General features: G+C 49.6%; 1 protein-coding gene across 4 annotated transcripts in view; it reads left to right on the top strand.

The window, feature by feature from the left end:
* PLXNA1 (plexin A1) overlaps positions 1–25,347 on the top strand; it is a 243,389-nt gene extending 218,042 nt beyond the window's left edge. For 3 of the 4 annotated variants that reach the window (XM_029050206.2, XM_029050204.2, XM_029050202.2), the window contains exons 27-32: positions 56–152; positions 494–684; positions 5,150–5,319; positions 8,219–8,431; positions 10,392–10,542; positions 19,202–25,347. In XM_029050206.2, coding sequence (XP_028906039.1) covers positions 56–152; positions 494–684; positions 5,150–5,319; positions 8,219–8,431; positions 10,392–10,542; positions 19,202–19,297 — 918 coding nt within the window. In that variant the 3' untranslated portion in view covers positions 19,298–25,347. Of the gene's footprint in view, positions 1–55; positions 153–493; positions 685–5,149; positions 5,320–8,218; positions 8,432–10,391; positions 10,543–19,201 lie in introns of those variants that run through there. The other variant, XM_039910099.1, reaches the window with a different exon arrangement.
* The last annotated feature ends 158 nt before the right edge of the window (positions 25,348–25,505 follow it).

The raw sequence follows: 25,505 nt of genomic DNA, 5'->3' as shown, positions 1-25,505 counted from the left end.
AGGAAATTTGTTAACTGCCCGCTGTGGTCTAATTAGTATGGATCTCTGCCCCCAGGTGACTGATGGCTCTTCAGTGGCCCTGGTGCCTAAACAGAACTCAGCCTACAACATATCCAACTCCTCCACCTTCACCAAGTCACTCAGCAGATATGGTGAGTGGGAGGTTTGAGACTACTCAGACCCTTTTGACTGGTTGGGCGTGAGGAGAGGAGGGCCATTTCCCTGGAGTAAAGGGTTTTAGATCAGGTAAGGAACTTAGAGAAAACCAAAGTCTGAGTTCTTGGGGACAATCTTAGTTGTTGGCCAAGAGGGGCTGTCAAGGATTCAGCGGGGAAGCTGATCGGAAAAGCTGGCCCAACGTGCAATGTCAGAGTGCCGTCACAGGCATGAAGTGGTGTGAAGAAGGAGGCGAGGAGTCACCATGGTCCGGGGGGTAATGGAAAAGGGAGGTGGGGACAAAGACTGTCCCTGGAATGGTTTTTCATTCCCACAGAGAGCATGCTGAGAACCGCAAGCAGCCCTGACAGCCTGCGCTCTCGGACTCCTATGATCACCCCTGACTTGGAGAGTGGCACCAAGCTCTGGCACCTGGTGAAAAACCATGACCACATGGACCAGCGGGAGGGGGATCGAGGCAGCAAGATGGTCTCTGAGATCTATCTGACCCGCCTGTTGGCTACAAAGGTAACCCAAGTGACATGAGATGGGGACAGATGGGTACAGGGCCATTATTGGGTCAAATCACTCGTCTGTCCATCCCAGGATTCTGTCTCCAATAGTGGTCAAAGGAGGCTTGGAGGAGCCCTGTGCTGGTTGCCCTTCTGGACTTCCATCCTTATGGATAGCGATAGTCTGTCTAATAACTCAACTTTCCCTCTAGTGACTCCTCATGGAACTCTTGTCCATGAATCTATCCAAACTCTTCATCTGATGATAATTTTTTCCTGTACAACTTCCTGAGGCATTGAACTCCAAAGGTTGATCATGAAGGCGGTAGGGTGGGAAAACTTGGCTGGAGACACTCTGAGGATCCCACAGTGTCAGGAAATAGACAGGACATCTAACATTACACAGATGGTTTTCCATGAAATATGACAACAATAATAATAATTGTAGTATTTAAGCGCTTACTATGTACCAGCCACTGTAATAAGATCTGGGATAGTATGGCATAGTGGATAGAGCACAGGCCTAGAAGTCAGAAGGTCATGTGTTCTAATCCCAGCTCCGCCACTTGTCTGCTGTGTGACCTTGGGCAAGTCACCTCATTTCTCTGGGCCTCAGTTACCTCATCTGTAAAATGGGGATCGAGACTGTGAGCCCCACATGGGACAGGGACTGACCGACCTGATTTGCTTGTACCTACCCCAGCGCTTAGTACAGTGGCTGGCACATAGTAAGTGCTTAACAAATACCATAATTTTTAATTATTATTATTATTATTACAAGCTAATCAGTTTGGACACAGGCAATGTTTCATCTATGCTCTAAGGTCGTAGAGACCAGATACAGCTCCCTCCACACCCACATCTCCAAATCCCCCGAAGCTACCAAACAACTGCCATTTTCTTTTTCTTACTGCCCCCAAGTACTTAGTATGGGACCCCACCTAGAGCAAGCTCTCAGTCAGGGTTGGAGAAACTGTGACTGATTTTCAGAAATCCCAGATGTATTTAGATTTCTGGTCTCTGGGGTCCCGACTTTGTCTTCATATGATGTTTGTCAGGGGTTTTGACCCTGAAGGATCTCCCAGAAGTCCCCTGGGTTTGAGGTTTGATGCGACAGCTACCAAAGGGCTTCCAGGAAGCAAGGGTAGGAACCTGGCCCGACCTATACTGTACCATCATGCAACTTCTGGGGAAACCCTTGCCTCATCCGACCCCCAAGGAAGGGACCGATATTTCTCTTCCCCGCCCCACCCAAGTCCTGCCTTCTTTCCCAAAAAAGCCTTGCCGGTTTTCTCAGGCTGAGGTAGAGTGGCTAAGCTGCTGAGGCTGATTGAATCCCTGTCTCTCGCGGAACAACTTCAGCTGCTCTTTCTGCCCACGATGAGGAGCCCCCCCCCGCCCCGTGACTAAGCCCAACACTAGCCCAGCCAGGAGCCTGTCTTCTAGACACAGTTCTCTGCAGAAAAGCAGGCACATTTCAACCTCATGGCAGCAGGGAGCTGGGCTTGAGCTGTGGATCAACTAGGAATAAACCCCTTTCCTGTTGCTCTCAACCCACCCTAGCTACCGAACCTAACCTACAAGTCATTCAGTAGAGCCATTTTTCAATTATTCACGTGTGCTCCTTCTCTTTCCCTGTTCATCTCTGCACATCTCATGCTGAGGGGTTTTCTGTGTTTTTTCTTGGAAATTGCCTCTGTGGAGGTGTGTATGTCTTTTTTTCCTAGAGCCGGCTAGTTCTTTGAGGACATGGGATAGAAACGGACCATTTCCAAAGTCATTACAGTTAAATCCTGTCATGAATACTTGAAGACTGGGGAGCCAGGGTAGGGGAGAGGGAGCCAGGGAGAAGCTCCTCTACTTCCATCCACCATTCTCTTAAATGGCTCCAAGCAATCACTTGTCTGCACTGAACTCTGAGCAAGTAAGGAGCTGCTCAGAGCCTGCCGTGGCTCACGCAGACCCCGGCCCCCTAAGGATTTTCCAGGACCCTGCTGGGCCTGCCTGGTTCTGGCAGGGACTGTGCCTTGTATACACTTCATTTTCCCTGCAGTGCCCCTACAATTCACTCTCACAGGAAGCTCAATAAATGTCTAAAAGCAAGTGCTTCAGCTTCCCTGGCAAGGAAAGGTCTATAAAATTGAAGGATCCCGCAGAACGAAAAAGCAGCATCCCATAATACCTAAACTCCTGGGGTTAAGACTAGCTGGTCGATGGGGCCTTCATAGGCACGAGTCACCCTCGTGTTAATGTTTCCTTTTGGTGGTGGTCAGACTTTCCCCCCGCCGACCTAACCAAAGACCTGACCCCATTCCCACCCCTTTAGCCCCTCACCTCGTTCTCCTGCCCCTCTCCTTCCCAGGCATTGATGCCCATTGTATGCTTTGTTCTGCTGGGGATGGGCATTGTCATTTTACACATAGCGGTCCCCTCCCCCCTACCCAGCTGAGCAGCAATGGAGCCTGAGGGACTCGCGTTGTGAGAGCCATATTACGGTTCAGCCTAATGCGTCTGATCAATTAGAAGAGCGAACAAAAGCGGGCAGCTGCTGACAGGGCAGAGCCTGGCTCAAGGGGCGGTTCCTTCCAAATTTACATAGTGGAAGGAAAAAGCAATCAATCTTAACGCATTCACTGCTGTTCCCCAGAGCCCTGCTAGGTTGTTCAATGCTCTGGCAGTGTTCCCTGGCCATCGATCGTCGTCGTCATCATCATCATCATCATCGTGGTCGTCATCATCTTCCCTTGTACTGAGTAAGCACCTGCTGGGTGCAGAGCACTGTACTAGGGTACACTTGGGGAACATACAGAAGAAGTATGGGATACCTGCCCTCGAGAAGCTTATTCTGCAAAGGGAAAGACAGACACATAATGATGGATTTTCATGGGTTAAAAGCATGAGAGTAGCTACAAATAAGCGCAGGTGGCTAGTTGAACAAATAAACAGATGACCATAGAAGTGCTCAGGGGGTTGTGGAAAGGGTGGGGAGATGAATCAGGAAAGGCTTCCTGGAGAAGGTGGTTTTTTCAGAGGGCTTGGAAAAAGGGCGGGGACATGGTTTGGTGAAACTACTGGGTGGGAGCTTATGTGCCTTTGTTATTAGGGGCTTGAGAATTTCAGGAAGTCTTTGCTTTTCTCTCTGGAACTTCTGTACATGTCTGTGGCTGAAGACCTGATTGCAGACATTCCCTAGGATGTTGGGTCCCGGAGACTGCGATCCCCAAACTCTCGCTCTCCAGCCCAGCGGAAGACCCACAGCATCCCATTTGAGCACTGGGAGTCTCTCTCTGCTGCTAGTAGTGGGTGTCTCGTGCTGTCTTTTCGGGGTTAGGAGCCTACAACTCAGTGCCAAATAGGCTGAAGCGAGTACTGGGCCACAGCCCCAAGTTGGAAAATCCTGCCCTAGGAGGTAGGGTCAGTCTAGGCCTCAGGGGACCAGTGGGGATGGTTTTGTCCAGCCCCTGGTCAAAGCCTTTCTCTCCATTCATGGAAGCTCAATTTGAATTTTGAATGTCGTGTGTGTGTGTGTGTGTGTGTGTGTCTGTACTGAGCGCCTTGAGGAAGGACAAGCATTGGTCCTTGCCCTCAAGATCCTACAGTCTAATGGGGGAAACAGGACCAACAGAAACGGACAGACATTTCTCAACTGAACCAGCCCCCAAGTGGTTTGGTGCCGAAGCCCATTCACAGGGGCTTCCCGACCCCACTTATGCGAAGTTGATTCTCCTGCTCCAGGCTCCGGATGGGAGGCTCTGGCTGGAGCACAACAAGTTGGAGGTGTGAAGGTCGGTCCCGGGGCAGAACACCCGGTTGGCCAGACTGCCCAGGAACTCCTCCCTGCAACCCCCCTTAGCCCAGTAGATTATTCTGGCCACGCCCAGACTGGTGTCCGCGAATAGACTCGACTCGTGGGTGTGGGTGAAATCCTAGGCTCTCACAGGGAGCAGGAACTTGCGAACTCAAAACCTCTTCCCTAGGAAAAGAGAAGGCGACTTCCCGTTTTGTCATCCCATTGTTCATTCAGGGTAAACCACGACGGGGAACTCCACCGGCAGTTCCCTGGGCCCTGCTGCTCCACGTTCTGGATGTGGTGGTGGCGAAGCATAAAAGACCAGGCCCCTTGCCGTACATTACTGGGCGAGGCCCGTGGTCGGCCCGTGGTCTGTCCGGCTCCGGCTTCTGTCTTGGACAGTGGCGACCGGCTGCTCAGAGGCACCATGAGCTGGTTGTCCTCCTTGAACTCCGTCCTTGTGGTTTGGGACGGACCATCCCACATCCCTACCTTTTCCCTTTAGTGCCCCCACTGTGGACTCTCATCTGTGAATTTATACAAACCCATCTTGATCTTACTGCTATTTTTGGTGCCCTGCAGCAAGCACCAATCTTGTGCCTGGCTTCATTCTTGGGTCTGGCCTACTGGGAGCACGGAGTTTAACTGAGTCTCCTTTGTTTCCCCTCCTCCCCCTCCCTCCCCCCTGTAGGGAACCTTGCAGAAGTTTGTGGATGACCTCTTTGAGACCATCTTCAGCACTGCCCACCGGGGCAGCGCCCTCCCTCTTGCAATCAAATACATGTTCGACTTTCTTGATGAGCAAGCAGACAAGCATCAGATCAATGACTATGATGTCCGGCACACCTGGAAGAGCAACTGGTAAATGGAGGGCGATGGTGGGGCTGTGTGGGCCGGAGAGGGAGGAGAGAAGAGCAGTTAGGAAGAGGGAGTCGCCCCGCCCTGCCTTGCCCTGCCAGTCCCTTATGTGAGCTCCGGTTGCAGCAGTTGGGAGTCGGGAAGGACTTCCTGACTCAGGAAAAGATTGCCGAGGAAGGCTGCCGAATTGCTTTCTCTGGAGTGGTTTAGGAACGGGACATGGATTCCCATCTCTCTGGAGGAATCTCAGTGTGGGCTTTTTGCGTGGAGGCAGGGGTTGACCTACAGATCCTTTCTGCCTGACAGTTCTCTGCTTCGCCGTTTGAATTTGCAGTACTCGTTTATACTCGTGTGCTTCGGCTGCCACCCGCCTTCCAAAATGCTCAGAGCACTTTAGAGATCTCTCTCTCTGTTTAGACTGGGGAGCTGTGGCACATGGAGGAGAAGTGACTTAGTTCAGGACGCACGGCAAGAATCCCGACTCCGAGTGCTGGGCCCCGGATCACTGCCTGGCTCCGTTCTCGGAAAGCACTCTGGGCCAAACCCTCTTTAGAAGTCTGTTCTCCAGGGCATCTCAGAATTAAAGCACTGGGGTGTCTGTGGCTGACTCGTAACGTTTTTCCTTTGGTTCACGCGACACTTACTTCTGTTCCAGAGAATGCAAAGTGCTCCGCTGAAACTCGTATATTTCCCCGCGACAGCCTGATGAGTCAGAGTCGAGGCTGGGGGGGCGGGGGGGGGGGAAGGGGGACAAAAACACAGATGACTTTTTCTCACTTTGCTAGTCATTTAACAACTAGCTGATGCCTGTTCCTCTCTCCCCTCTTCCTCTTTAAGCCTCGTTGATTAACCGGTCTCTGCTTTCCTTGAGCAAGATGGTGTCTAGTCAGAGTATAGAGCGCCCAGGGAGAGAAGCAGAAAATATGTTAATTGCCCTACTCAGCTAGTGGCAGGGCGAGGACTGCCATCCAGGTCACCTAACTTCGTGTCCTGTGCTCTTTCCTACAAGACTACACTGTCTACCAACATTAATTTCCATGTTAGGTTCTCCAGCTAACCCAAAGCACCTTTCTTAAAGATGATTGACTGTGAGATCCACCAGCCAAACTCCCAATTCCTCTATTGCCACTCTTCCCACATTCAGTTGTTGGCCTTAGAGCTGGCTTTGTCCAGGCACAATCGATTTTTGGCTCTGATCCTGCTCTGGGCTTGTCAGGATCTAATTGCCACTTGATTCTCTCTGTGGCACGGAGCCATTCTGGCCTGCTGTGACCAAAGCAGCCTAGCCGTGGGCCCCTCCTCCACTCGGAGCTCAGCAGTGGCACACTTCTTGTTTACACACTGCTTGAGCTTTAGCAGTTCCAGCCTTTCAGCTGTGAACTTGCCCCCCACCCCCACCCCACCCCGGGGGTCAGGAGGAGGGTGGGCCAGGACAGCTCAACTGCTGTCCCCCACTCTCATGCTTCCTTGGATTTGCCATCGCTCGCTCCCCCATCCGCCCCCAACTCAGATGCTCTGAAACACCAGCAAGTCCCCTGTTGGAATGCTGCTGCCTCCCTGATCTCTCAGCCTATGGCGGTGCCTCCCTGAGTTCAGGGGAGACCTGGATGGTGCTCAGTCAGAGAGAGGCTGGCATTTCTCCATTTGAACAAGTGTGGGGAGCCCCCAGTCCCGAGGGTCTCCTCCCTCTTCTCCTTTCTCATCTCTCCGATTCTCTTCTTGCCAGGGCCGGGCCTATTCTTGCACCTGGCATTTGTGGACTGGCAGCCAGGTTGCTTCTGTAGCATTCAGTCCCTCGCTGCAATTAGCGGGGCAAGAAAAGAAGCATTTTTACATGGAGACGTGAGGGCACAGAATGGTCAGGGATGATTGATCACTCAGCCTTATCTAGTAGGGGCCGAGCCAGGAGGGAGGAGGGCCTTGGGTTGTTGGTTCCCTGAATGCTAACATTGCCAACGTGCATCTCAAGGGACCGGGCCGATGCCCCATGAGAATCCCATTGGCTATTGTTTACCCTGCTGCTGGGGGAGGGGGATGAGGAAGGTACTGGGCCTGGGATCCCTCCTGCTTGATTCTATCCCAGTATTGGAGGGCTGAAGCTTACTCAAGCACAGCAGCCTTAGGGGACTTGACTTCACTGCAGTTTGAACCAGGCAGTGGTCGGGAAGGAGACGCAGGACGCTCAGCTGTTCAGACCCCTCCTTTGGGGTAATAAATTATATTGGAGCAGACACGGCTGCCCTTCGTGCCCCCGTAACTTGGCAGGGGCAGCTCCGAGGCCGTGAGGGGCAGCCTCTGTAACATTGAGGACGGCCTGGCAGCCCACTTGGTGAGAGGAAAAGGAGGGGAATTTCCTTAGATTTGGGGATGAAAGACATACCCGTTCATAGATCTCCAGTGATCACTTGTGAACCTCTGCTCGTTGAGGACCACTGGCCCACCCTGTTGGCCTCTTCCAAACTAAAACAGCTGGCTGCCCACCAGCATCCCTGACATGAGGTTTGGGCTTTGATCCTCAGGCGACTCGAATGGGTCGTCAATGGATAGGATGAAATGGTGAAGCTGGAGCCTGAGTCAGAGTGGGGAAGAAAGACAGGTGTTCCAAAGGCTCTGCCCAAGCCTCAGCAACCCTACTGCCAGAGGAGCCTTCCGGGGTCCTCACCTCTATGGCCTCCACGGACCCCGTGGCAAGCAACTGCTCTTTGTCCAGGTGGGAACATGTAAAGGCTTGGGCTGGGGCCTGATGGGCTCCAAGAGAAGGTTGAGCAAAGCAAGTGACCAGGAGGGAGGCCCTGTCTATCGAACGCAGGCTCCAGGACTTGCTCGCCCAGACAACTCTTACTGACTTTTTTCCTTTCCTTCCTCTTCTCCCTCCTATCCTTCCTCCCCTCTTCCTTCCCAGTCTACCTCTGCGTTTTTGGGTGAACGTGATTAAGAATCCCCAGTTCGTATTTGACATTCACAAGAACAGTATTACGGATGCCTGCCTCTCTGTGGTGGCCCAGACTTTCATGGACTCGTGCTCCACCTCTGAGCATAAGCTGGGCAAGGACTCTCCCTCCAACAAGCTGCTGTATGCCAAGGACATCCCCAACTACAAGAGCTGGGTGGAGAGGTGAGTCACGCCTCCAAGATCTCTCCGTGTTTCCTCTTTCCATCCCCACCCACCCTACCTTTTTTTTTTTGGTATGGTATTTGTTGACGCTTGCTACCTATCACATGCCAAACTAAGCGCTGGGATAGATACAAGATAATCAGGTCCCACATTGGGCTAACAGTCTAAGTAGGAGGGAGGACAATATTGAATCTCCATTTTGCCGTTGAGGAAACTGAGGCACAGAGAAGGGAAGTTACTTGCCTAAGATCACTCAGCAGGTAAGTGTCAGAGCCTTTGTGTTTAGAGGGGAAGGAAACTGAGCTTTGGGTCTTGGTTGCTTGGACAGTTTCCTAGATTGTGAGCCTCTTGAGGGACAGGGATTGCGTCTAATTTTCACCTATGTATTTCTCTCCCCAGCGCTTACTACAGTGCTCCGCACAAAATAAGCACGTAATAAAAGGCATGACTACTGCTAGGGATGAGCTTCTCAACCAGACTGTGAGCTCCTTCAGTGAAGGGATCAGGTCTACCTAACCAATTGTATCATTTTCTCCCAAGCACTTAGTTCAATGCTCAGCACACAGTAAAAGCTCAATAAATATCATTGATTGATTGATTGATTGATTGGCAGGAAGGAGGGAGAGTGCTCTGATCCCCTGATGTTTGACCTCCGAACTATGGAGAGGGCAGATTGGCTGCAGGAGGAATCCTAGCCCCGCTTCTACTCCCCGGCCCTGCTCCTCCCTGGCCAGGATGTCGGGGTCTGCCAGGAGGATCAGTCAATCAGTGGTATTTATTGAGTGCTTACTGTGTGCAGAGCACTGTACTAAGCACTTGGGAGAGTACACTGCAACAGAGTTGGTAGATACATCCCCTGTCCACAGCGACCTTACAGTCTAGAGGGGAAGTCAGACGGAAGTCTCTGGGAGATTTCTGCAGGGCCCTGAAGGTCAGGTAAAGGGATTTCCTCTGCTGCATTCTCTTCCCTAGGTCTCGGTGCTTGCGACTTTTAGTCACCAACTCCTCCTGCTGGCCTCCCTGCACTAATCAATCAATGACATTTATTGAGCATTTATTGTGTGCGGAACTTGGGAAAGTCCAGTAGATTAGGTAGACACAATTACTGCCCCCGAAGAGCTTACAATCTAATGGGGGAGATGGACGTTAAAATAAATATCAGGTAGCAGCAGAGTATGAGGATCTGTACGTAAAATGCTCTGGGGGCGGGGGTGAGTATCAAAAGGCTCAGGACACGGGTCCGGAAGTCAGAGGACCTGGGTTCTAAACCCAGCACTGCCATTTGTCTCCTGTGTGACCTTGGGCAAGTCACTTAACTTCTATGTGCCTCAGGTACCTCATCTGTAAAATGGGGATGAAGTCTGTGAGCCCCATGTGAGACAGGGACTGTGTCCAATCTAATTTTTGTGTCTATTCAGCGCTTATAGCAGTGCTTGAAACATGGTAAGTGCTTAACAATTACCATCAGTATTATATGGATTTAAGTGTGTTGGTGGCTCAGTTAGGAGAGAGAATAGTGTGGGAAGATGAGAGGTTAGTCAGGGAAGACTTCCTGGAGGAGGGCTTTGAAGCTAGGGCAAGTGGTGGTCTGTCAGATATGAAGGGGGAGAAAGTAAGGGGTTGACACGAGAAAGAAGAGATTGAAGCACGGTGTGTAGGTAAGTGTTACAGGAGCGAAGTGTGTGGGCTGGGTTGTAGTGGCAGATCAGCGAGGTGAGGTGGGAGGGAGACTGCCGATTAAGTGGCGTAAAGCCCATGTGAGGAGTTTCTGCTCGATGCAGTGATGGATGGGCAACCATTGGATTTTCTCACCCAGCCTCCGCCCCTCTTCTGTTTGCTATGTGTCTTTTCTTTCCACCTTAAGATGGTGAGCTTTTTCAGCATGGGAACGGTGCTTTGTCCAAAGTGGGCAATTAATTAAGGTATTGATTGATTTCGTTTTCCCCCTTATCCCTTCAAGGTATTACGCAGATATTGCAAAGATGCCAGCAATCAGTGACCAGGACATGAGCGCTTACCTGGCGGAACAGTCACGGTTACACTTGAGCCAGTTCAACAGCATGAGTGCTCTGCATGAGATTTACTCGTACATCACTAAGTACAAGGATGAGGTAAGGCTTCACCTTTGGCTTATGTCCCCCTGCTGTCCCTTTTTTATGGTATTAGCAATAGCCAGATCTGCTGCAAAAACCTGGGAGTCCAGGCTTAAAGACTCTAATCCTCAGTTTGGCTTTCTGTTCATCAGGGGACTTGAGGCCATTTCTCACCTCTGTTTACTCCTCTGTGAAATGGGAAGAGCAGCCTCAGTCACCTGCCTGTCCATCTCCTAGGGGTTGAGCTGAGAGCAAAAGGGTGAAAGGGGTTTAGAGTGGGGACCCTAATTCTTTCATACAGCTCTGGTGGCAAATAGTCCAAATTTCCCATGCTATTATAGCAAATGTCCTCAAGGCACAGGAAAGCAGAACAAAGACAAGCAAACCAGCCTTGATATGTGGAGCCATTTGAAAGCATGAATAGGGAAAGGGAGAGCCGTATGCAACAAAAACAGGAGCTCTGTTGGCGGGCACTAAGTCAATGCCAAGCAATCTTCGTGAACCACCGACTGTCTGGAAGTGTGGACCCAAGGACATGTCGCTGGCTTAGTCCTGGGGGTCTGAGACCTGTGGTTTATGGTAGGTATCGGGTGGGGCTAGCTAGAGGGGGTGTCAACGTTGTGATCTAAGGCCCAGCAGGGTGGGACCTCCTGTTAATGCCGGAGTGCCCTGGGTTGCTGTGAATAGACCCAATTGAAATCCCTTTAGCAGGAAGATTAAGAGAACAAGAAGCAGCGCAGCCTACTAGAAAGAGCACAGAACTGGAAGTAAGCAGACCTGGTTTCTAATCCCGGCTCCGCCACTGGCCTGCTCTGTGACCTTGAGCAAGTCACATCACTTCTCTGTGCCTCATCTTCCTCCTCTGTAAAATGGGGATAAAAATATCTGTTCTCCCTCCCCCTTAAACTGTATCCTGTATCTGTCTTATTGCTTAACAGATACCACAGTTATTATTGTTATTGGAATGCGGGTGCCTTGTTGATGCACTGTAATCAATCGATCAATCAGTGGTAATTACTGATCACTTACTGTGTGCAGAGTTCTGTACTACGCATTTGGGAGAGTACAGTATAACGGAGTCGGTAGGCACGTTCCTTGCCCACAAAACGAGTTTACAGTCTTGAGAAGTTAACATGGCAAAAATACTTGTCTCTTTCACTTGAGGATTGGCAAAAGAGAGGGATCTGAGAGCTGGCAGTGAAGCAGTTCGGGGAGGAATCCTAGGCACAGATCTGGCCTGGAGGGGACAGATGCTCCCACTGCCTCTCTGGCAGGTCACTGTCACGTTCCAACTCTGATCTGACTCCCAGCTCTACCGATGCCCTTTTATGCCTCTCTCCAGTCACTGCCCCGAGACTCTGTGTCCTCCCTCTGGTCTTGGGTGGTGGATTAGGGCTTCACCCCTCCCAACATTTTGTCCTTTGGCTAAGGCACTAGGCAGGGGAGCTGGCATGCTCTGGCCCTCAGGGAAATTCCCCTGCAGAGAGGAAGTGTCTGGGTGGCCAGGGGTGATGGTGAGGGTGAGTGAGCGGCCACACTGATCACCAGCCGCCCCCTGCTCAGGGAGGCGAGGAGAGCAGCCCATCTGCCATCATTTGGACTAATTAACTCCATAAACCACAATCCAAACACACTCGTGGAAATTCTTTATTAAAGCAGTAAAATATACAGCTACAATAAAAGATATCTAACCCATAAGAACACAAGGCTTTATGTTTCCCATAAACCATGGCGAAGACCATGTTCAGACAAGTGATGTTAGTGAGGAACCAGAGCTTCCTCCTGGCTTGCATCGGAGTCAGGAAACTGTCCCCCTGGAGTCCCCTCTGACCCCAGGAAGCTGGGGATCAAGAGGTTAGGAACGGTGGCTCACCCAGAAGGATGGTTGTTGATTGTTCATTTCATGCTGCCCACCTGTTCTGGAAAGGTTGTCCCCAGGAGGTGGGAACCACGGAGGGGTCTGAAGGAGGGGGTTGGAGGCTGAGAACTTGGAAGGGTGGATTGGACATTGGCAACTTGGGGAAGGCTGACCAGAGGGTGACAGGCCATTCCATCCTGCCTGGCACTCCAGCCCCCAGCTACAGTGGGAGCCCCGTGGCCAATGCCAGGGACTACCCTACTTCTGCAGTTACTTCTGGCCTCTGGCCACCGCTAATGGCTTCCCAGCTAGCACATGACTCTTAAGAGTCATGTGGCAATCTCAGGGGATGTAGAGTTGTCGTTTCATAGGCACATGCCCACTTGTCCTAGGGTGTTGCTTTTCAGCCAGTCCCCACTTCAGAGCCCACCAGCGGGGACTGGGCCCAAGCCCCTTGAGGAGCCATTTTAGATTTTGCTCTACTGAGGAAGGATGAAGGGTATCTGTTTGTGTACCGATTTGCTTTAGTGAACTGTTTAATGGTAAACAACCTTTTCACCTGAAATGTGCCGTGTTTCTTATAAGTGCTGTTTTAGTTTTCCATTCTGGATCTGTCAGATATTCCTGAGGATCTCTGGGGGTTTGGGAGAGTGGCCAGCTATTGTGTGAGGGGTTCTCTCCTGATAAAAGGCTGACGTACACAGACACACCATTCAAACTGATTAAGCAAAGTTTCTTCAGTCATTCTCCCACCGAGTGGCCCTATTTAGGGGAAAGAGAAAGAGCGATCAAGCCCCTTTCACAATGAACTTGGGAAAGAGAGTTGTCCCTGATGGTGATACAATGGAACCGCCCATCGGCAGCAACAGGTGAGCCTCGGTCCTGAGAATCCAGGACTGAGAACCTGTGCGGAAGAATTGATTTACATGCCAGTGGCTTGCTCGGCACCACTTGCACTCTCTCGTTCCTGCCAGCCAGGTTCCCACTGAGTCACGGAGGACAACGAGCAAGTCATTGAGCACTGCATGTGTGGTCTGTACTCACAATAGCCAGCTACTGGCAGAACCGGGACTAGAACCCTGGCTTCCTAGATCCCAGAGCAGGGCTCTTATCACCGGACAGACAGCAGGGCTAATGTCATTGAAAATCCCTTCTGAAAGATATTCGTGCCGGAAAAAAACACCGTGAAGAATTTAAAGTGCGCAGTTAAGTTTGGTCCAAGCCTTTGTTCCCCTCAAAGTCACAAAAAGAGCAAAAGTTGAGGGAGGAGTCATCTTAAAGTCATCGTTGTTTCACATTCAGAAGAATGTGGGATTACATTTTATCATCATATTGCCCAAGCCTGAAATGGTACAAGTGAGCAAGGCTAATCCCTTCTCTTCTGAGCACTCGGAGGAGGATTACATCAAGAGAAAACCTAAAGTGTGATCTAATCAGACTTTAGCTTCAGCTGCGTCCCTTGGAATGTCTATACACTATCTGAATTCAACCTATTTTAGAGCCGGTAAATTGGGTTAGAGAGAATAGCTGACAGGCCCCCACCCCCACCCCTGGCTCTGTCAAAGTCATGTAATTTTCCATCAATGGATAATAGAATGTTAAAACTCATTTCTTTAAGCCTAAGCAAGCTTGGGAGGGAAGCTGCCCAGGTTTCCGAAGGGACTTCTCAGGGCATGGAGGTAGGACATAGGAGTATAGTGACACCCTGGAGTGATAAAACCAGGAGCTACAAGATTGAACAAAGGCTCCCAGAATCCTCCCAAAGAGCTCTTTCCAAGACCATGACCTGTGAATCTTGGTTCCTCCATTTCTTGGGTTTAAAAGCATCTGCATTTCCTGGCCTAAATTAGCATCAGGAAATAGTTCTAACCAGCTTCCTTTGTTGCAGCCCACAAGCATGCTGAGAGTTAGTCAGGTCCGGGAGAGAGGGGAGTCAAGAGGCCTGAATTCTAGTTGTGGGCCTCATCTTATTTGTATTGTGATATTGTCTAAGTTGAAAGTCTCTACCCCAATGATGGCTCAACCTGGGTCCTGGGATTTCAGGACCAAGAACCTGCGTGGGGAATGGATTATAGTGCTAGTGATTTTTTGCACCATTTGCATTCTCTTCCTCTGCCAGTGGGGTTCCCACTGGGCACAAGGTGCAACAAGCAAGTAGGTGAACAAAGGTGCAACATAGGGTGAAATGCCACACAGAAGGTGTGTTTTTATGTTATTTTTTTTTTTCAACATGCTGGCCCCATTTATGGCCAAAGCGGTCACAGCATAATGCTGAATGCTGTGCGGTAGTACCGCCACCCAGCAGGCGGTTGCCTTGGTAACTGCTGCAGTCTAAGCCACCCCCATCAGCCACCTATATTTTTGGATTTTTGCTGGGCCCCTCCAACCTAAAGTGGTTCCTTCAGTCGGAAATCTTCATCACCGAAGGCGTAGTTCAAGCAGGCACAACCGAGAATAGAACCCAGGTGCCCTGATTCCCAGCTCAGCGCTCTTTCTTCTGAACCAGAAGCAGGGCTCACTTTAAACACCTCCACGGTGAGAGTTGACTGTGGAGAGGTACTTCTGAAATGGCTGGCTATGGGTGGTCTTCATTCGAGTTCCCTTAAGGGTTAAGTGCATACTGACAGCTGCCAAGCATGGGACCCTGGCCCCTGGCATTCACAGCTACAGGGAACATCTTTTCTTACTAGTAATGGGATTAATAAATCGCAGCTGTTCCCTTTGTTTGTTTTCATTCATTACACACAATTATGAGGAGCCTGACTGCACCCTCCTTTGATGCAAAATGAGAGAGAATCATTTTTCCGTTGTTCAGTGCAATAACGCACTGTCATTGGTTGTGAATAGAAATCATAATTAGTTTTCATTGGGGTCTCTGCATCTTTGTAATTTCTGGTTCTCTCTCCGTGTGGTTTGCAATGGGCGGAATATTTCTTTGGTTCCCAGTGGCTTTCTCTTGTCTTTTGTTGATTCTGGAAAAAACAAAAAAGGGATGATAAAAGATCACCTGAGGAAGTATAAACCAGCTCGTTGAATGGTCCAGGTTGGGTGGTCCTTCGTTTACCTAGGTAGCGGGGACCTGATTGCCACCTGATATGCCCCTTTAAGACCTGTGAGTCTTTTTAATTTTGACGGCCCGAGATAGAGTCATATAGTGTTCTGGGAACATCACGAGGCAGGGTGAGTAAATAAGATGATAAAGGTGAATGAAGCCTGAAGAGAATAAGTGGATGCCTTAAACCATTGTATCACACAGAATTTGCTCTCCTCTCTGGACATTTTTGGAAGCTGGGGTCTGAGCAACATTCGTGACTGTGGAAAGAGAGAGGCTTTGAAAATAGAAGAATAGGAGACCTAGAACCTAATGATAATAATCCTTGAATTTGGGTTTTTTTAATGGTATTTGTTTAGCCCTTACTGTGTGTTGAGCACTGTTCTAAACACTGGGGTAGAGACAAGTTAGTTAATCAAGTCCCAGTCCCGGTCCCTGTCCAAGTAGGAGGTAGTATAGGTATTGAATCCCCGTTTTGCAGTTGATGAAACTGAGGCCCGGGAAAGTAAAGTAAGTGACTTGCCCAAGAAAGCACAGCAGGCAAATGGTGGAGCTGGGATTAGAATCCATGTCCTCAGGCTCATCCATTAGCCCATGCTGCTTCCAAGATGCTTGTTAAGCAGTTACTGTGTGCCAAGCACTGTACTAAGCACTAGGGTAGATACAAGCTAATCAGGGCTGACAACAGTCCCTGTCCCATATGGGGCTCACCGTCTAATGGGGAGGGAAAACAGGGAACTGAAAGGAGAGAGAGGGCTGTAGTTGACCTAGCCAGCTACCAAACCTCATTCTGGGGACAGGAACTGCACAGAGACCCAGCTACCAGAGTGAGAGGGAGAGAGTCGCTCAGGAAGACCCAGTTTACGGTGCTTTTTCAAAGGTGGGACCAGGCCTTGGTTGGTGGTCTTGAGAGGGGTCTGGAGGCTTCACAGCTATGTAAGAGGAGGGGAGTGTAGTGGTGGTTCTTGGGGAGTAGGAAGGTGCTATGGAAGATCCTTCATGGGAGGCAGTGGGGCCTAGTAAACTAAGGAGAGGTCGGGTCTGGGAGTTAGAAGGCCTGGGTTCCAGGCCTACGTGTGTACCAGACTGCCATAGGACTTTGGGAAAATTGCTTAACCTTAACGGGTCTGTTTACTCCTTTGCAAAATGGGGAGAGTAATACCAGTGTCTCTCCACCTCACAGGAATGCTGGAGTTAAAATGAAACTTGAATCTGTAGTCTTTAAGCACTTGATATCCACCCCACCCTCAGCAGTACAGCATTTATGTCCATATCCTTATACTCTGCCATTTCCTCTATCTGTAATTCATTTTAATGTCTGTCTCCCCCTCTAGTCAGTAAGCTCCTTATGGGTAGGGATCGTGTCTACCAACTCTACTGTATTGTACTCACCCAAGCACTTAATACAGTAATCTGCACAGAGTAAGCGCTCAGTGAATATCATTGATTGATTGATTGACTTTGGACAAACAAATGTGATCTATACATTTCAAGTTTAACCCACACCTTTTAACCAAAACCCAGGCTGGGATCAGGGATGCTCATTGGCTGGGGGACTACGGAGTTTCCTGTTCTGTGCTGGCTGGGCCACAGAATGGAAGGAGAGCACCTTGGAAGAACTGGCACTCACTTGGAGGGAAACTTGCCTAGAACCCAGAATCCTGGGCTGGATAGATGATGGGTCCGATCCGAACTGTGGCACTGGACAGAGGCGTATGTTTCCAGGGAGTCAGTTGCTCCTTGGAATCTAGTGTTAGAACCCCTTGGGCAGAACCTCGGGGGTGTCCTCTGTGTCCTCTGCTTGGTAGTTCTCATCACCTCTCCATTTACTGCATCTCCACGATCGCATGGCAAACTCACGTCCCCTTACCCCTCCAGCCTCTCCTGGCCTTTTCTGAGTATCTGCTTAAAGATTAGTTCCTGCAAGTAGCAGGGCAGCCCACGGCTTCTGACCAAGCTGTAAAGAATGTGAATTTGTGCAACGAAATGAGTTTCTGAGTGGGAGACGTCATTGGCTGATGCTTTCTATATTGTGGGCAGGTTGCCGGCCTGGTAATAACACCTCAGCTGAGCCAAGATGGGGTTCACTGAGTACTGGGAGTCCTAAGGAAATCTAGGGGTTCTCTATTTGGCTACTTTTAGCGACCCGTTTATTCTCCGTCACCCCACACCCCGTTGAGTCATTTTCCCTAGGACTGCTCACATGATGTGACCCCCATGAACCAAGAAGTGACTGTGAGCTTTACTGGACCACCCAGCGGTAAGCCGGGGGCCCAGGCTATAACAGTGTCCCCTTGATCAAAGAGCCGTGGAAATGAGCCACAGATCTGTTTACAAATAATTCTCAGGCAGGGCACTCGAGGATTTTGGCAAACAGAATCACTCGACTTGACTGGTGGCTAATCATCCCGAGAATCAGTAATACAGCAAAGATTACTTTAATGGTAGGGAGAAGAAGCGGGGCTTGAGAGGTCTCACATGTGGCATTCATCAGGGGCAGAGCCCACCCTCCCGAAACACCCGAGAGGGATTCCGAGCTGGAATACAAGCTTCAAACATGGGTATCTTCGCAAGATGCCCCTGCAGTAATCCATCCATAAACACATTAGTTATCCCAGTTCATATCTAAGCAAGGCAGTATCTGTTGATCCTTTCCAAGATTCGCCATCTGCCTAGCAAATACCTCTACATCCACACAGGGATACCTCAGGAAACATGGGCAGAGTCGGAACCTCAAGACATCACCCACCGTCTATGCTAACCCACACAGGCTGCCCCAGGGAAGCCTTGCTTGAAACATATGAGGAGCAACGTGATCTAATGGAAGGGGCCCAGGCCTGGGAGTTGGAGGACCTGGGTTCTAGTCCTGACTCTATCAATTGTCTGTTGTGTGAACTTGGGCAAGTCACTTCACTGCTGTGTATCTCAGTTTCCTCATCTGTCAGATAGGGATTCAATGCCGGTTCTCTCTCCAACTTAAACTGTGAGCCCTACATGGGACAGGGACCGTGTCCAACGCGCTTGTCTTGGATCTGCTCCAGCACTTGAAACGGTGCTTGAAATATAGAAAGTGCTTAACAAATACAATGATAATAGTAAGAATAATAATAATAATGACATACAAGTGCCCCCTCTAAAACCGACCCCCTCCACCCCAGGTCCCGGCTCCCACCTGCACGTCCACCATGACAGCCTGAGATGAGGTGCCATTCTGGCCTGGGTGGCAGCCCGTCTGTGAGCCTGGGTGGGAGTTCTTACTGGAATGGGAGGGCCCCTGGCCTAGCTCCTCCCCGCTGTTGATGGGTGGGCTGGTCCCTTTGAATTGTTCTGACTGGCAGGGGTCATGCCAGAACAGGCTCCACTTTTCCCCGGACTCCTCGTTCTGCCCTGGAACTCCATCCTGGAGTCCAGAGCCCAACTTGGAGAGTGAGGAGGGAAGAGACTCCCTCCCCTCCCCAAACTTCTTCTGACTTTGGAACCCAGAAGTGGAGATCAAGGGAGCATCCCCACAGTGGATCATCCAATTGGCCGGGCTCGGCAGACTGGGATCGGAGAGGCTCCCTGGCTGAGGGACCGTGGCACCTCCTGGTCTGGGCTGGCTGGGCCACAGGGTGGAAGGAGAGCGCCTTGGAGGAAATGGCACCCAATTGGAGGGGAGCTTACCCAGAAGCCTGAATGTACCCCCACTCGTGATTTCTGGAGCTATGGCGCCTGCCGGTCTGGGGTCGTCTCATTTGTTCTCCTTCCTCTCCCATTCCACCCCCCAGATTTTAGCTGCTTTGGAGAAGGATGAGCAGGCGCGGAGGCAGCGGCTGCGGAGCAAGCTGGAGCAGGTGATCGACACGATGGCTCTGAGCAGCTGAAAAGGCCAGGGAGGCCTTGGTGACTTTTCCTAGCAGTGGACTCTGAGAGAGAGAGAGAGGTCAACAGTGGCGGCAGCGACGGCAGCAGCATTCTCAGGGGTGGGGGAGGGGAAGCCCACAGGGCCCCTTCCTGAAACACTGAACACCGGCAAGCAACAAAAAAGATCTGCCAGGAGAAGACCAATGTATAAAGAGAGACTTCTCTGAGGAGTGAAGTAGGACACGACCTGAAAGGAGCCAAGGAGCAAGGCCGGGCCCTCCTGGCGGTCCCTGGCCCAGACTCCTCTCTTCATTCAATTGTATTTATTGAGCGCTCACTGTGTGCAAAGCACTGTACTAAGCGCTTGGGAGAGTACAAAATGACAATAAACAAGACACATTCCCTGCCCTCTCTGATCCAGGCCAAGATGGGAGGGACCGGGGGCTGCCTGCACTCTCTTCTAGGACAATGTCTTATTTGGTTATTATGTGGTCGGCTTCCTGTTTTCTCTTTTCCACCCCCTCTCATGTCGGTTTTTGGTTTGGATTTGTCCAAATGGGATTATATTCTTCCCCCACCAATCCTCCCTGCTCTCCTTTTCTTTCTCTCTCTTCCTCTCTCCATTTCACTCTCACTTATTCGTAAATTGCTCTATTTGCACAGTTTACATAAGGTCAAATTTTTACTTTAAGAAAACCCTGCTGGAAAAGAAGAGTGGAATGCAACGAAGGGGAGATGGGGAGACCGGGAGGAGGAAAGCTTTTAATTACACATCAAATGAAGTTCTTTCCCCCCCTCAAAAGGAACTGTGAACTGATTGTCAAGGAAGAGGGATTCCAGGAGGTTTAAAATGCCATAACGACCAAAAAATTCTGTCTAGTGCCATGTTTTTTTCTGACCATTGTTGAGCACAAAATGAATGACTGAGGTGAAGAAAGGTGTGCAGGTGTAGGAAACGTTGAGTTCCCTGCTGTTTAAAGGGAGGAAAGGAACGGGGGCCACAGTGGACAGGGGAGGAAGAACAGATCTGTGGGGAGAGGGTTCTTCAAAGCTCTCGCTTGCTTGGACTCCGGGAATGCAAGATGAGGTTGTTTTGGTGAGAGCAGATGTGTTGAAGGAAGGAGGGTTGAGCAAACCCCCTTTAAACCACACTTGGTCTTCTTTTCAGCCCATTCGGAAGCCTGCGATTATCCTTCAGTTGGAAAACTGAAGGGTTTCCTGAATGAGTCTCCGGGCTCTTTCCTCTGTATTATGTTGGCTCCACAGCCTTGGGATGGGTTGGAGGGTGGGGGAGGAACCCTTATGGAAGTCTTGTGTGATTTTGTTTCCCTATCAGTAGGCCTTTCTGGGAATATGATGCGGGCCTGGTTTGGGCTCACCTGATACTACAGAAGGCCTCTGCTGGGGCACCGTTTTGGAAGCCTGATCATAGTCTTCTATTGAAATAATGGGAAGGAAATTAATTGGTGGTTTTGGGGGTTTTTTGTTGTTATTTTTCCAGTTGTCCTAGCTTCACTTCCAGAAAATATTTGAGTCTTTTCAGCCTCCCGGCTCATCAGGATCCTGGCTGTGGAACCCAGTGAAACTGCTTGCCAGAAGCCCCTGGGTTTTTTTTTTAACTTGTTCTCTGTCAGAGCCCAGAGAATTCCAAGCTGCTGGCTGGGGGTCAGGGAGATACCTGGGATGACCTCATTCTCTCAAAAAAGTCAAGAATGGTAGGGGCCAGTGGGCCAGTGTTTATTAAATCCCTGGGAAGGGGCCAGTGGGAAGGAGCACTGTTCTGTCTAGTTAGTGAGAGTGGATTTCTTTTCCTTCCCTCTTTTATCACGACAAATCCCGACCCAGAGGGAAATAGAGGTACGGTGTAGGTAGGCGCTTTTTCATTCTTGTCAATCAGCAAACTGTTCTCTGCTCCGCTTGCCCACCAGCCTCTTGGAGAATTGGAGTGGACCCTGTTGCGGGCGGAGGTGGATTTCAAATGAATCTGGACAGAAGAAGATCTGGCCTAGCCAATGGGAGAAGGACACATTGATCAGGGTCATACGATGCTCTTCTCTCTTATCTGTGGCCCTGCAGTCACTGCGAGAGCACGGGGAAAGGGTCATGGGAGCACTCTGGAAAGCTGGTCAATAGGAGGCTTCCGGGGGGAAACTATGTGGCCTGTGAGGGAACTTAAAAGAAAGCCAGTCACTGGTCTCTCTCATTTGCCTGAAGATGGCCACCATCAGGAAATGTAGGATGTGAGATTGGGTGAGTTCTCTGCATCCTCCCTCCCATCCACCCATCCACCCAAGTAGAATGAGGGTCATTAGCCCAGTTATTTATAGAAGATAAGCAGGCAGGACCAGCTACCACCATATTCCTTTGAGATAGGACCACTGGTGAACTCTGCCTACCCTCTTGTGTCCCTGCCTCAGAGCTCCTGGGACACTGGGCCATGGACTCCCACAACAGACCCAAATTCCAGTGCTCTGGTTAAGGAGAGAGTGCTCTAAGGATTCCGACCAGCAGACAGACACTTTGAGCAAACTTGCCAACTCACAAACATCCAGCAGCCCACCCCTAAATCCATTCTGCAGGAAGAATAAAATATGCCAAGATGGCCCTTTTCTCTCTCTCTCCCCCCCGCTCCCTCTCTCCATCCCCCTCGCACTCTCCATCTCTCTCTCTCTCGTTCTCGTCTCCAGGTGATTTTCAAGCTCTTGTATAATTTAAAATCCAGCGATATCCTGTGAACCTTGTGGTGGTGTTGGGATTTTTAGAAAATTCCGTGTGAAACTCTCAGTGGCTTTACCATCGGAAACAACAAACCCATCTGCAAAACTGTTGCTCCAAACTCAGCATGGGCTATGGCGGTTTTGTTTGGAGAATCTGGGCTGCCGCTGGCTTCGGTGTTGGTCCAGAAGAGCCTGGGACTGGGCTGTTCTAGTGAGATGGACTTGCCTGGCTAGCTGGAAAGTGGTTTGGGTCTGTTTATTCCCTCAGTGGGCAAATAAGAACAAATGAAGTTTTTAATTAAAAAGTGTATATATATATATATGTGTGGTTACAACCTAAATCTTCAGCCCCAGTGGGGTAGTGTATAGTTAACTGAAGGAGAAAATAAAAACAGATATAGAATAAGAAAATTAAGCCCGTGGAAAAATACCAAATGGTCTGGAAGAACCTTCCAAGAATTTATCATCAAGCGGAACAATCTTTGAAGCCTGCACACCTCTAATTACGTTGTAATTTTATTTTGAAACTTAATGGAAAAAAAGGAACAAAAACCGTACAAAAATTCTAAGAGTCCGAGGCTGTGTAGGACCTGTGGACTACTGCATGATTGTGCTAGATTTTAGTCTGAGTTGATCTTTTAAAAACTGCAAGTGTTGAATACTAGAGGTTGTTAGACCTTTTTTTAATTTTCATTAATTTGTCACTTCTTGTACGATGAAACAAAAGGCAAAATAGATTTAACTTCTACAGTTCACTTCTAGAAAATGGTACTAAAGGTTTATATTTACTTAAAGGACAGCTAACTGTCAAGAGACCACCAGAATCACACTCTTCAAATGTCAGTTCTCTTGGGGCTTCCAGGAAGTCAAAACGAAGGGATTCCATTGTTCTGAGGTGATTGCGTCTCCGGGCCCTGAAACGTTCCCTTGTGAATTGTTTCCCAAACTACACTTCTCTTCTTTCTCTTTATAACTTGGGTCTGTAGGGACCTCACTCTGACCTTAAAATGTATTCTTCCGTTCTCCCTTCTGAACACGTAAAACAATTTGAAAACCAGTAGTACAATTTGTGAGTCATGAGTACAGCCCTCTGTTGAGGGGGAGCACGGGGGAGGAGGGGTGGGGATTATTGCTAAATCTGTGACCTTTGACTCAGGAAGTACTATTTTGGTATTAGACCATCAACCAAAAAGAAATGGAATAAATGGGGCTACAAGATTGGAGCTCTTGGCTGAGGGCCTGAAATTTAGGAACCGTCATTTTCAAGGTGTGGGAATTTAAATGAGTGATTTGGGGTTTTTTGTTTGTTTTTTAATCTACAGACTTGTGTAGTGACTCATATGCCCAATTTCCACAGTTGGGCTCAGGTGATGAAACTAATAGATCAAGCATGTGAGGGACTTCAACCCTTCGTATTGCAGTTGTAGTCGATTCACTCTCCAGAATTCTCAAATCCCATTTCAGAACACAGCTTAGCCCTGGAAACCTAAAGCTAGAAACCTCTGCCCTATTCCCTGGTCACAGGGACCAAGATTTCATTTTTGGAGCAATTCTGTCATAGGCGCACAAGTCGGAGAGGAGGCCTAGCAAGGGCTTCTTCCAGCCCTTGCTGCTGTGAGCGGAGTCCAAAGCCTGGCACAGCTGGGCTCCTTGTTAGGTGGCCTGTCTCCTGATCAGAAATGCACTTTAAATATTTTAATCCCGCCTTGCCAATTGTTCAGGAAATCATTCGGCCCACAGAAAATGAGATCTGGCCTGGAACATTTTCATCCACTACCACAGCCAACAGAAACACACCCAGACTCAGAGAGTCGTAAACAAAGATGCTCTCTCTCTCTCTCTCTCTCTCTCTCTTCTCTCTCTCTCTCTCTCTCACACACACACACACACACACACAGAGACACACACACAGACACTGTCTCTCTCTCTCACTCCCCTTGGGATGTAACCACTCACCACAGGTTGGGTCATCACACCACAGGATGGGACCAATGAAGAGAAGGGCAGGGAGAAAAAGAGAGAACCCGCTAATGGCCGTGGACACCGAAAAGAGAGGAAAGTGGATGCTCCAACTCATTCTCTCTCAGCTTGGTCTCAACTCCGCATGAAGCCCCGATATCTCCTCGACTCCAGGCCAAATGACACCTTCATGTCTGCTCACTGATATCACCGATTTCTGATGACTGACTCACTTTGGTGGTGGTCTTCAGATGTGGTAGTGGTCTGGAGAGTGGGAGGAACTTTAGTTCCATGCAGAAGTGTTCCCTAGGTTCAGTTCTTAAAAAGGCTTTCTGATTTCCAAGCAGATTTTGCTCCTTTCTGGCCGACTGGAAAAGGTCCAGGAAAATTCTATTCGGGTCTCTGTTGCCTCAGAAACCCCACGAGTTATTCACAGTCTCTGCTTTCTTCTGGCGTGTCGTATCGAAACAATCTTCCTGGCCGTGGGGATTGGGCATCCCGGAGGGGACCTGAAGCTACCTCGTACTTGGAGCCCTCTTGTCCTCTCCGCTCTGGACCCTCGGGGCTCCCGACCGTGATCGCCTCGCCAGACTCTGTGCCACCACTTTAGTCCTCTCTGGCCTTCCTGGTTTCACACAGGGGAAGGAACGAGAAATTGAACATACACACATGAACACGCTCCTTCCCAGCAGTGAGAAGAAGACTAAATTAGGAGATGAGCTCAGATGCCCATTGATGCCTTTGGAATGCTGTCCCCAAGGGCAGTGGTGTATAGCTCGTGGTTCTTTGCTTAAAATTAAACTGGACTTCCCACTATTACACCTCCCCCTGCCCAACACACACACACACACACACACACACACACACACACACACACACACACACTCCCCTGCTCATGCACTCACCCCCTACCACCAAGACTCTTATACTGCCTCCCCTTTCTTCAGAGTCAGTAGTAAGAGAGAAGCCCTCTTGTCTCTGGGTCAAATTTCTGCCAACTGGTTTCCTTTCAAGTCCATCCTTTTCCCCCTTGACCTTCACCCCTTCCTCTGTGACCTTCGCCCTTCCCAGTTGGCTATGGGAGACCCAAATGACCCAGAGCAAGTCATTGTTCTCCCTCAATGGAATAGATATATTTTTTAAGCTGAAGTGCACAATTAGCTGTCCTTTAATGTGGTTAAAATTTTAAACAGAAAAGTCAGATCATTTTAATAGTATAATAAAGAGTTATGATAACTTTATGCGATTGTTTCACATTTGAAGCAACTGTGCCAGTGGCTTTTCTTGCCCTTTGATTGTGTAAATATCCTGCTATTTCCTATTTTAATGTTCTTCAGATTTAGTACTTGTAAATAAACACACGCATCAAGGAGAGATTAAACATTTTTGCTAAATTTTGTTGCTTGTGCTGTTTTTTTTTTTGTGTGTGTGTGTGGGGGGGGGTTTGCTGGGAAAGGTGGAGTGATGGAGGGCCTGTGGGGTACTTAACCTGTTCCACCCATCAAAGGCAGGTTGGCCTGGTGGAAAAAGCAGAGATCCAGGAGCCAGGAGA

This window comes from Ornithorhynchus anatinus, chromosome X1, assembly GCF_004115215.2.
Source record: "Ornithorhynchus anatinus isolate Pmale09 chromosome X1, mOrnAna1.pri.v4, whole genome shotgun sequence".
NCBI lineage: Eukaryota > Metazoa > Chordata > Mammalia > Monotremata > Ornithorhynchidae > Ornithorhynchus > Ornithorhynchus anatinus.
This window is presented reverse-complemented; position numbering and strand designations above follow the sequence as displayed.